The sequence below is a fragment of the Gigantopelta aegis genome, chromosome 4 (genome assembly GCF_016097555.1).
Source record: "Gigantopelta aegis isolate Gae_Host chromosome 4, Gae_host_genome, whole genome shotgun sequence".
Lineage (NCBI taxonomy): Eukaryota > Metazoa > Mollusca > Gastropoda > Neomphalida > Peltospiridae > Gigantopelta > Gigantopelta aegis.
In genome coordinates, this window is record NC_054702.1 from 115,750,203 (window position 1) to 115,762,656 (window position 12,454).

Below are 12,454 nucleotides of genomic sequence, written 5' to 3' on the forward strand. Positions count from 1 at the left end.
TGAAGCACCAGTCACACACATGAAGCACCAGTCACACATATGAAGCACCAGTCACACATATGAAGCACCAGTCACACATATGAAGAACCAGTCACACATAAAGCACCAGTCACACACATGAACACTGTACACATAAGACTACAGCTTCTGCTGCCTGTGAATAAAACATGAATGAAAATGATGATGAACCAAGCATGGTACAGATCAATTAGCACCAGGACCAGGAGAACATTTGGTTAGGGCAGTCACAGATTTGTCCAGCAAAGGATACACACCCAAGGGTCTGTGGGACAGGTAATAAAGACAGCATGGGGTAGCACTCTGCCATTCTGCATTAGGTGTAAATTGTTAATGATGTGTCACCTGGTCCCTAATGCTGTACTAACCGAAGTGATATTACACTGGTCATACCGCTAGGTGACACAGCTGTCGATGGAATCAAACACAATACATTGACAGGATACATGTCACTTGACACTGCTGTTGTGTTCATTTGTACGAGGGTCGGAGGGTGTAGACATGAGGTGAACACCGAGATAAAACTAGCTGAACACCGAGATAAAACTAGCTGAACACTGAGATAAAACTAGCTGAACACTGAGATATATAAACAAAACAGCTTTACTAACACTGTCTTGAGTTGTGAAATCTGTATGGTTCATGTTTATAAGGAAGGAAAGAGTTTCATAAGAGCCCTACCGTCACCTCCTATTACTAGGATATGGGTTTGAACTGGCAGCAAGGCTTCTTTTCATGTACTTTCCCACTAACTGCAGAACAACATCAGACAGGTTGGTGGATATACATTTGTAAAACATTCATTGAAATACATGTGTGTAGAAAACAGTAAAACGTAATATGAGCTGTGCTTATATCTGGTCCTGTTACAGCGAACAGTTGTTGTTAATGTCTGCCTTTAGAGCCGTCTAAATAATTGGCACTAAAGGCAGACATTAAGGGCTAATTATTTAGACAGCTCTAAAGGCAGACATTAAGGGCTGTCTAAATAATCAGCCCTTAATGCTTGCCTTTAGAGCCGTCTAAATAATCAGCCCTTAATGCTTGCCTTTAGTGCCGTCTAAATAATCAGCCCTTAATGCTTGCCTTTAGAGCCGTCTAAATAATCAGCCCTTAATGTCTGCCCTTAATGTCTGCCTTTAGTGCCGTCTGAATAATCAGCCCTTAGTGTCTGCCTTTAGTGCCGTCTGAATAATCAGCCCTTAGTGTCTGCCTTTAGTGCCGTCTAAATAATCAGCCCTTAGTGTCTGCCTTTAGTGCCGTCTAAATAATCAGCCCTTAGTGTCTGCCTTTAGTGCCGTCTAAATAATCAGCCCTTAGTGTCTGCCTTTAGTGCCGTCTAAATAATCAGCCCGTAATGTCTGCCTTTAGTGCCGTCTAAATAATCAGCCCTTAATGTCTGCCTTTAGAGCCGTCTAAATAATCAGCCCTTAATGTCTGCCTTTAGTGCCGTCTAAATAATCAGCCCTTAATGTCTGCCTTTAGTGCCGTCTAAATAATCAGCCCTTAATGTCTGCCTTTAGAGCCGTCTAAATAATCAGCCCTTAATGTCTGCCTTTAGTGCCGTCTAAATAATCAGCCCTTAATGTCTGCCTTTAGTGCCGTCTAAATAATCAGCCCTTAATGTCTGCCTTTAGAGCCGTCTAAATAATCAGCCCTTAATGTCTGCCTTTAGAGCCGTCTCAATAATCAGCCCTTAATGTCTGCCTTTAGTGCCGTCTAAATAATCAGCCCTTAATGTCTGCCTTTAGTGCCGTCTAAATAATCAGCCCTTAATGCTTGGGTGGGATGTAGCCCAGTGGTAAAGCATTTGCTTGATGTGCGATTGGTTTGGGATCGATCCCCGTCAGTTGGGCTATTTCTCATTTCAGCCAGTGCACTATGACCATAGTATGTGTTATCCTGTCTATGGGATGGTGCATATAAAAGATCTCTTGCTACTAATGGAAACATGTAGCGGGTTTGACATCCAATAACCAATGATTAATAAACCAGTGTGCTCTAGTGGTGTCATGAAACAAAACACTTCTTCTCCCTTAATGTTCCAATATTAGTATAAGTTTTGACAGTTGACCAGTTCGGCTTCACCAATGTAAAGATCGATTAATGAAAATCTATAACTGATTGTCATGGAGAATGATAACTGTACTAATAAATAGGTGAACCTGTAGTCTGCAATTTGTAAATTGTTAATTGTATTATATTGTGTTTTGTATTACATTAGTAAAAATATATTTCATTATTCTTAGCCAAGCAAGATACTAAACAAGTATACAAGTTTGTCAATTTATATTTTATCATAAACTATGCATTACAAAATATTTTCCCAGCAATAGTAAAGCTCAGGGTGTATAGTTTATTTGTACTTGTTTAGTAGATAAGTACTGAAACGTAGTCTGAATGGTACATTTGCACCTGGTTCCTGTTCTGCCCTAACCCGGCAGCGGAACAGTGAGTCTACAGCGTTTGGCTGTGATCTGCCCTGGATTGTGCAGCAGTCTGTGATGTGCCAACAACTGGGTGACAGGCTATCAGTGTGGGTGTAATGCACACCATAATGGCCGAGTGTATGGCAGACCATTGTTAATGCACCGAGGTACAGTGCCAAGAGCTTCCAAGTGAAGAAGTCATTGTATGAGAAATCACTTGTCTTGGACACCTGCCATCATGGTGAATGTCATGTCAGCCTCATTGTACAAACCTGTAATATTTCCTGCTGATGCCATAAAACAGCTCACCTATAAACTAGTAACTCACATAAAACTGGTAACTCACCTAAAATTATAGTAGCCCACCTACATTTGTAGCTCTCCTAAAATTGTATTACTCACCTAAAACTACAACTTATTTAAACTGCAGTAGCTCACCTAAAACTGCAGCTTATTTAAACTGCAGTAGCTCACCTAAAACTGCAGCTTATTTAAACTGCAGTAGCTCACCTAAACCTACAGCTTATTTATACTGCAGTAGCTCACCTAAAACTACAGCTTATTTAAACTGCAATAGTTCACCTAAACCTACAGCTTATTTATACTACTGTAGCTCACCTAAACCTACAGCTTATTTATACTGCAGTAGCTCACCTAAAACTACAGCTTATTTATACTGCTGTAGCTCACCTAAACCTACAGCATATTTAAACTGTAGTAGCTCACCTAAAACTGCAGCTTATTTAAACTGCAGTAGCTCACCTAAAACTACAGCTTATTTAAACTGCAGTAGCTCACCTAAAACTGCAGCTTATTTAAACTGCAGTAGCTTACGTAAAAGTGAATTAGCTCACAAGACATGTAGTAGCTCATCTACACTTGTAGTAAAACTGTTCTAGTGGTGTTGTTAAACAAAACAAACTAGCATTCTCTGAGAGTGATCTCTCTGTACCTGTTTGATAAGTGTGAGAGGTCTGCCACTGTGAGGTAGAAAGATGTCTCTCACTGGGATGTCCGACTTTCTCTCACTGGGATGTCCGACTGTCTCTCACTGGGATGTCCGACTGTCTCTCACTGGGATGTCCAACTGTCTCTCACTGGGATGTCCGACTCTCACTGGGATGTCCGACTTTCTCTCACTGGGATGTCCGACTGTCTCTCACTGGGATGTCCAACTGTCTCTCACTGGGATGTCCGACTCTCACTGGGATGTCCGACTGTCTCTCACTGGGATGTCCGACTATCTCTCACTGGGATGTCCGACTGGGATGTCCGACTATCTCTCACTGGGATGTCCGACTGTCTCTCACTGGGATGTCCAACTGTCTCACTGGGATGTCCGACTCTCACTGGGATGTCCGACTGTCTCTCACTGGGATGTCCGACTGTCTCTCACTGGAATGTCCGACTGTCTCTCACTGGGATGTTCGACTGTCTCTCACTGGAATGTCCCACTGTCTCTCACTGGAATGTCCCACTGTCTCTCACTGGGATGTCCGACTGTCTCTCACTGGAATGTCCGACTGTCTCTCACTGGGATGTCCGACTGTCTCTCACTGGGATGTCCGACTGTCTCTCACTGGGATGTCCGACTATCTCTCACTGGGATGTCCGACTGTCTCTCACTGGAATGTCCGACTATCTCTCACTGGGATGTCCGACTGTCTCTCACTGGGATGTCCGACTATCTCTCACTGGAATGTCCGACTATCTCTCACTGGGATGTCCGACTGTCGGTTCCTGGGTAATGGAAGCTGGCTAGAGAGCGGGGAGCAACACAACAAACTCCATTATTATTATTAACGGTACTATCTGGCTGGCAGGTTTCAAAGATTGCAGCATTCCCGGGAAAATTACACACAGCAGATAAATAGGTAGAACAATGCTAAAACAACATAGGTATGCTAACCGCTAAACATATACATGTATGAGTAAAAAAACGTTTAAAGTTTGTTTTGTTTAATGACACCACTGGAGCACATGGATTATTAATCATAGGCTACTGGATGTCAAAAGTTTGGTTATTCTGACATACATGTATAGTCTAAGAGAGGAAATCTGCTATATTTTTTCATTAATTGAAAAGGATCTTTCCCACAGACAGAATAGCATATGCCACGGCCTGTGAGAAATAGTCCACTGATGGGGATCAATTGTAAACCAACCGTGCATCAGGCAAGCACTTTACCATTGGGCTATGTCCCACCTCTTGTACAAATAGGAATATAGCCGTCTTGTATAATGTAATATTTTAATTGTTAGTAGGAAGGGGCGGCATCTAGCTCAGTCGGTACAACGTTCGCCTATGAGGCTTGATGATAGGATCAAACCACCTCAGTGGACCCGATTGCCCCCCACATCCCAACCAGTGTGTGCCATGACTGGTGTATGATAGGCTGTGGTATGTGCTGTGCTGTCAGAACCATGTAGCAGGTTTCCTCTAAGACTACAAGTTAAAATTACCAAATGTCTGACATCCAATAGCTGATAATGAATTAATCAGTGTGCTCTGGTGATATGATGAAACAACTTTAATTTATTACCAGTATGAATATGTAGGTAGTTGACCTCATGTAACAGTGTTCATTCCTTTAGGATGAGAAAACGAAAGGAATGTGAATTTGAACAACTCCTCAACGTATTTCAAACTCCACCTGTTTGGTGTCTACCATACATATGGTCCTTCCAAAATTTGGTTAATACAGAGAAAGAGAGGAAACCTGCTGCCATAACATAGAAAACTCTTATAAATCTTTGATATGCAATTGTCTATAGACAGGACAGTACATACCATGGTATTTAATATACCAGTCATGCAGCAGAGGTTGGGATGGGAAAAACAAATCCACTGATAATGATTGCACCTGAGACGAGCAGTCTACCACTGAGCTATGTGCTGCTCATGTCACGAAGAGTTTTAACTGTGAAAATTGTTGATAAAGCCCTTAATAACTGACTTTATAAAGAGGTGGCCTCTATAACAAAGTTAACAGAAATCATTTGTAGACGGACAGAGGACTGTAAGTTAATACATGTTATGTGTATCGTGAATGGACCCAATCAACTCACATCTGAATGAAAGGTATAATTGTCAAGTATTGATTTACTTAACACACGAGTAACAAAATCTGCCAAACCTTGATTGACTAGCATTGCGTGTAAATTGTTAGTGCCACGAATCACAGACATTCCTATTGTTGGCTGCCAATTACAAAGAACGTGTGAGGTAGGTGAATGGTCCTGAATACAGAAAGTGTTCATCTTTCAATATCATGGTACAGGTATGTGCTATCCTGTTTAAGGGATGTGCATATAGACGATCCCTTGCTGCTAATGGAACAATGTAGCGGGTTTCTTCTCTAAGACTATAATTAGGTCAGAATTCCGAAATGTTACATCCAATAGCCGATGATTAATAAATCAATGTGCTCTAGTGGTGTTGTTAAACAAAACAAACGTTTTTAACATTGAATATGATGTACTTGTTGTCTTGTGGCATTTACTCCAAACATTCAGCAGAACCAGCAGTCCAGTGTGGCACTAACAAAAAAGTTAGTTTGTTTTGTTTAACAACACCACTAGAGCACACTGATTTATTAAACATTGGCTATTGTATGTAAAACATTTTGTATTTCTGACATATAAACTTAGAGAGGAAAGCCGCTATATTCTTTTCATTAGTAGCAAGGGATCTTTTAAATGCACTATTCGACAGGCATGATATACTGGCTGGAACAGAAATAGCCCAGTCGGTCCACCTACAGGGATTGATCCTGGACCAACCGCGCTTTACCAGTGGGCTACGTCCCTCCCCAGTGTGGCACTAACAAGTACCGGCTGTGCTGATCGTACTTATCAGAACTCTTGATAACGTTCTTAGACAGGTTAGTGTGGGTAATTTTAGAATCATTTCGGCCATAACTAACAAGTAATCTGGTTCTGAATGTGACTGTTTACTGCAGAAAGCTAGCAGACTGTCTGAGGAAAATGAAATGAATTTTCTCTTTTATCAACAGTGAATATGAGCAATTGCTCATTCAGCTGCTGTGTGTTTGATAACCAGGAGCTGCAATAACCAGCAGATTCATCATTTATTCCTTAACCATGCTTTAGCAGAAAGGCCATACACTTTATTGATTTTGAAGATGTCAGTAATATGACTATTATGTACAGATGCATGCACATGCACACACACAAACACACACAGAAATACACACACACAAACACACACACAGACACACACACAAAACACACACACAACACACACACACACACACACACACAGACACACACAAACAGACACACATACAGACATACACAGACACATACATACAGACATACACAGACACACACAGATACACACACAGACATACACACCCAGACACACACAGACACACACAGACAGAGACACACACACACACACAGACATAGACATAGATGCACATGTATAGACACACACAGACAGACACACACAGACAGACACACACAGACAGACACAGACACACAGACAGACATACAGACACACACAGACATACAGACACAGACAGACACACACAGACAAACATACACACACAGACACATAGACAAACATACACAGACACACATACACAGACAGACAGACATACAGACAAACATACAGACACACAGACAGACAAACATACAGAGACACACACAGACAGACAAACATACGGACACACACACACACAGACAGACAAACATATGGACACACACAGACAGACAAACATACGGACACACACACAGAAAGACAAACATACGGACACACACACAGACAGACAGACAAACATACAGACACAGACAAACATACGGACACACACACAGACAGACAAACATACAGACACAGACAGACAAACATACGGACACACACACAGACAGACACACAGACAGACACACACATGTTTCTCTTGCATGTCTTACGATCGATGTGTTGGTATCACACCAGTAATATTTCCTCACTTTGTGTCCTGTTGCACACTGGTGTATAATTAATTAGGTGTGTAGTTTTGTGGGCATGTTTATCTAGGTACAACTAGTAGCTACTGTAAACCGTGAAAAAAAATGTGTGCGTATACATTTCGCGTCGTTCGCGTCCAACCTTATGTTGCGAAATTACTACACACGCACTATTTTTCAGTTTGAAGTGTGCTTAAAGTAATTTTTGTTTTGAAATATTTTATTGAGAATAAAATTAATAAAAAGATTCACTCAACAGGCACAGCCTATACATGAGCTCTCCTTAATTGTTTTATGTAACTTCAATCGATGGCGACTAATTGTTTATTGTTTTATCTACCAAAGGGTGTTAACATTTAACAACTGAAGCTGTGAGTTGTGATTCTGATACAGGTGAGGTGGGTAGGGCCTAATCCCCTCTATGGACTGTACCAGGCACAGTTGCTTGATGTAGGATAACAGAATATTAATTTACAGACAGTAACTTTATAACAATTACAGTGAGCTGTGTTTATCCACTTTTTTTTTTTTTTTTAGCTGTCAACGGTCGTTCACGAAATTTACACGTCGTGAGCATGTGCTACGGTATACGTTCGCGAAAAAACACATGTCGCAATATTAATATGGTTTACAGTATTTACATGTGTCCTTGCATTAACATGCCCTTGAGATGTTGATTATAAAAGTGTATATAAAGTATGGTAGCCTGTTGGCTAGCTGTGTAGGGGGAAATCTGCCGTATCGTAGCCTGTCAGCTAGCTGTGTAGGGGGAAATCTGCCGTATTGTAGCCTGTCGGCTAGCTGTGTAGGGGAAAACCTACCGTATCGTAGCCTGTTGGCTAGCTGTGTAGGGGAAAACCTACCGTATCGTAGCCTGTTGGCTAGCTGTGTAGGGGGGAAACCTGCCGTATCGTAGCCTGTCAGCTAGCTGTGTAGGGGGAAATCTGCCGTATTGTAGCTTGTCGGCTACCTGTGTAGGGGAAAACCTACCGTATCGTAGCCTGTCAGCTAGCTGTGTAGGGGAAAACCTACCGTATCGTAGCCTGTCAGCTAGCTGTGTAGGGGGAAATCTGCCGTATTGTAGCTTGTCGGCTAGCTGTGTAGGGGAAAACCTACCGTATCGTAGCCTGTCGGCTAGCTGTGTAGGGGGAAACCTGCCGTATTGTAGCTTGTCGGCTAGCTGTGTAGGGGGAATCCTGCCGTATCGTAGCCTGTTGGCTAGCTGTGTAGGGGAAAACCTACCGTATCGTAGCCTGTCGGCTAGCTGTGTAGGGGGAAACCTGCCGTATCGTAGCCTGTCGGCTAGCTGTGTAGGGGGAAACCTGCCGTATCGTAGCCTGTCGCTAGCTGTGTAGGGGAAAAGCTGCCGTATCGTAGCTTGTCGGCTAGCTGTGTAGGGGGAAACCTGCCGTATCGTAGCCTGTCGCTAGCTGTGTAGGGGAAAAGCTGCCGTATCGTAGCTTGTCGGCTAGCTGTGTAGGGGGAAACCTGCCGTATCGTAGCCTGTCGGCTAGCTGTGTAGGGGGTAGCCTGCCGTATCGTAGCCTGTCGGCTAGCTGTGTAGGGGGAAACCTGCCGTATCGTAGCCTGTCGGCTAGCTGTGTAGGGGAAAACCTACCGTATCGTAGCCTGTCAGCTAGCTGTGTAGGGGGAAACCTGCCGTATCGTAGCCTGTCGGCTAGCTGTGTAGGGGGAAACCTGCCGTATCGTAGCCTGTCGCTAGCTGTGTAGGGGAAAAGCTGCCGTATCGTAGCCTGTCGGCTAGCTGTGTAGGGGGAAACCTGCCGTATCGTAGCCTGTCGGCTAGCTGTGTAGGGGGAAACCTGCCGTATCGTAGCCTGTCGGCTAGCTGTGTAGGGGGAAACCTGCCGTATCGTAGCCTGTCGGCTAGCTGTGTAGGGGGAAACCTGCCGTATCGTAGCCTGTTGGCTAGCTGTGTAGGGGGAAACCTGCTGCCGGAGACATCTTGTTTAACAAGCACCTGTCTGTAAAGAGCACTTGTGGTGCAATTGATTCAGTAATGAAGTTTATTGGCGGAGCTCAGTATCATTAATCAAACATTCATTTCTTTTTTTTCTTTTCCTGCCATTCTGTAATTTAATTTGTTTTTGCTTCCAGGTGAAAGTCTGTCATTCATTTTGTTTATGCAGTCTGTATAGGATCTGCTCACACAATATAATTTTGTTTAACACTAGAGCACATTGATTTATTAATCATCGGCTATTGGATGTCAAACATTTTGTAATTTTTACATATAGTCTTAGAAAGGAAACACACTATGTTTTTCCATTAGTAGCAAGGGATCTGTTATATGCACCACCCCTCAGACAGGATTGCACATACCACGGCCTTTGATATACCATTCGTTGTGCACTGAACGAGAAATAGTCCAATAAGCCCACCGATGGGTATTGATCCAAGACTGACCGTGTATCAGGTGAGCACTTTACCACTGGACTATGTCCCACCCAAAAATACAATTTAAAAGAACTAATTAAAACAAAATGTATGTCTGCATATATTTTCATTTTCCTTGTAAAGCAAGTAACTTATTTAGTATATTTTTGTGTGTTTCAGGAGCGAGGTCGTGGAATAAAGACTCCACATCCTTTGGGACACGGTCCGAGTCACTTCATCCCACAAAATGAGGTAATTAGTGAAATTAGTTTACTTTGCACTGTACAAGTTACAACTGGACATCACCTCAACACAGCCAAGCCTGAAAACAGTCATTTGACTTTGGAAATTGTCCTTGGATTTTCATTGTTTTATTTTGACTGACAGCCTGGAAAATAAAGTATAGAGCGAATGTCAAATATTACATTTTAAACTGTTTCAATATATTTTGTTGTCCTAGTTTTGATGTCCTAGTTTTGATGTCCTAGTTTTGTTGTCCTAGTTTTGATGTCCTAGCTTTGTTGTCCTAGTTTTGATATCCTAGTTTTGTTATCCTAGTTTTGATGTTCCTCTGTCAGTTTTTCAAACTTCATGGATGTCTGGTTCAAACAGCAAATACCCAACAGGCTTTGATTGTAGCCCAGGGCTTGAACTCAATGACGGCACTGACGCCAATTGCCATCGTTGAGATATAAATTGCCATAGGTAGCAAGCATCACCGATGCCACTTTTGTGCTGTCGATAAAGCTCCTCAACAATGGCAAACTGTACGTACACACCTGGTGTACATTATCTGCCAATATTTAAGGTTTGCACATTTAAAAGATGTCTACATATATAACAAGATGGCCTTTCAGTCAGGTTTATTTACTGCCAATGTCACTTTAAAAAAAAATTGCCACAGGCAGGCTCAAAATTGCCGTCGGTGGACTGTTTCACCCGTTGCAGTTCTTTTAAAAATTGCTGTGGGAGACCAATTCTTAAGTTCGAGCCCTGTAGCCTATATATTCCAGTTTATTTCTCAACTCTTGTCACATTTAGAACTGTTCCTGAATTAAGTGATCAGGTGTTCCCCAGTTTCTAAACAGATATGAAATAGCCAATTCGGTTTGATCTGTAACATACCGGTACTTTGTATACTGGCAAGTCTGGCATAAAATTCTCTAAACCCCAGTAAGCGTTAAATCAAGTAAACTACAGTGCCCACCCAAACAACGCCTTCAGTTTAAAGTTTGCTTCTTATTTAACAACACCACTAGAGCACATTGATTAATTCATCATTGTCTATTAGGTATCAAATATTTGGTAATTTTGACTCATCTTTAGAGCAAATCCACCCCATTTTTTCCATTAGCAACAAGGGAACTTTTATATATGAACTTTCCCTTTTATATGCACTATGCCTTAAATACCAAATGGTTGGGATGAAAAAAGCCCAATCAAAGAACCTACCAACAGCACCTTCAGATCATTTGGGGTAAGCTAGCAACCTACCAACAGCACCTTCAGATCATTTGGGGTAAGCTAGCAACCTACCAACAGCACCTTCAGATCATTTGGGGTAAGCTAGCAACCTACCAACAGCACCTTCAGATCATTTGGGGTAAGCTAGCAACCTACCAACAGCACCTTCAGATCATTTGGGGTAAGCTAGCAACCTACCAACAGCACCTTCAGATAATAGTCTTCAAATTCAGTTACTTTTGTTTCTGTTTAATGACACCACTAAAGCATATAGCTTTATTAATCATTGGCTATTGGATGTCAAACATTAGATAATTCTGATGCATAGTCTTAGAGAGGAAACCCACAACAACTTTCCATTAGTAGCAAGGGATCTTTTATATAGACAGGATAGTACATACCACAGCCTTTGATATAACAGTCGTGGAGCACTGGCTGGAATAAGAAATAGCCCCATGGGCCCACTGATGGGGATCGATCCTAGATCAACCGCTTATCAGGTAATCGCTTTACCACTGGGCTACATTCCTCCCCCCCCCCCCCCCCCCCCCGACCCACCCTTCAAGTGCAGCTACCGGCTCCTATAGTATCTGGGCTGTCTGTCCATGACAATGGGCTAGTAGTTAGTTGTTAGGTGCTAGTTGTTAGTGGCTAGTAGTTAGTTGTTAGGTGCTAGTTGTTAGTGGTTAGTGGCTAGTAGTTAGGTGCTAGAGGTTAGTTGTTAGTGGCTAGTAGTTAGTTGTTAGGTGCTAGTTGTTAGTGGCTAGTAGTTAGTTGTTACGTGCTAGTTGTTAGTGGCTAGTAGTTAGTTGTTATGTGCTAGTTGTTAGTGGCTAGTAGTTAGGTGCTAGAGGTTAGTTGTTAGTGGCTAGTAGTTAGTAGTTAGTAGTTAGTGGCTAGTAGTTAGAGGTTAGTGGCTAGTGGTTAGTAGTTAATGGTTAGTAGTTAGTTGTTAGTGGTTAGTGGCTAGTAGTTAGATGTTAGTTGTTAGGTGCTAGTTGTTAGTGGCTAGTAGTTAGTTGTTAGTGGCTAGTAGTTAGTTGTTAGGTGCTAGTGGTTAGTGGCTAGTAGTTAGTAGTTAGTTGTTAGGTGCTAGTTGTTAGTGGCTAGTAGTTAGTTGTTAGTGGCTAGTAGCTAGTGGTTAGTTGTTAGGTGCTAGTTGTTAGTGGCTAGTA

At 42.2% G+C, this 12,454-nt stretch overlaps 1 protein-coding gene across 1 annotated transcript in view; it reads left to right on the plus strand.

Moving 5' to 3' along the window:
- Window positions 1-12,454, plus strand: part of LOC121371861 (sestrin-1-like) — a 49,259-nt gene that overhangs the window by 19,194 nt on the left and 17,611 nt on the right. The window contains exon 2 of the mRNA XM_041498069.1: window positions 9,996-10,067. Within this exon, the coding sequence (XP_041354003.1) occupies window positions 9,996-10,067 (72 nt within the window). The remainder of the gene's footprint in view (window positions 1-9,995; window positions 10,068-12,454) is intronic.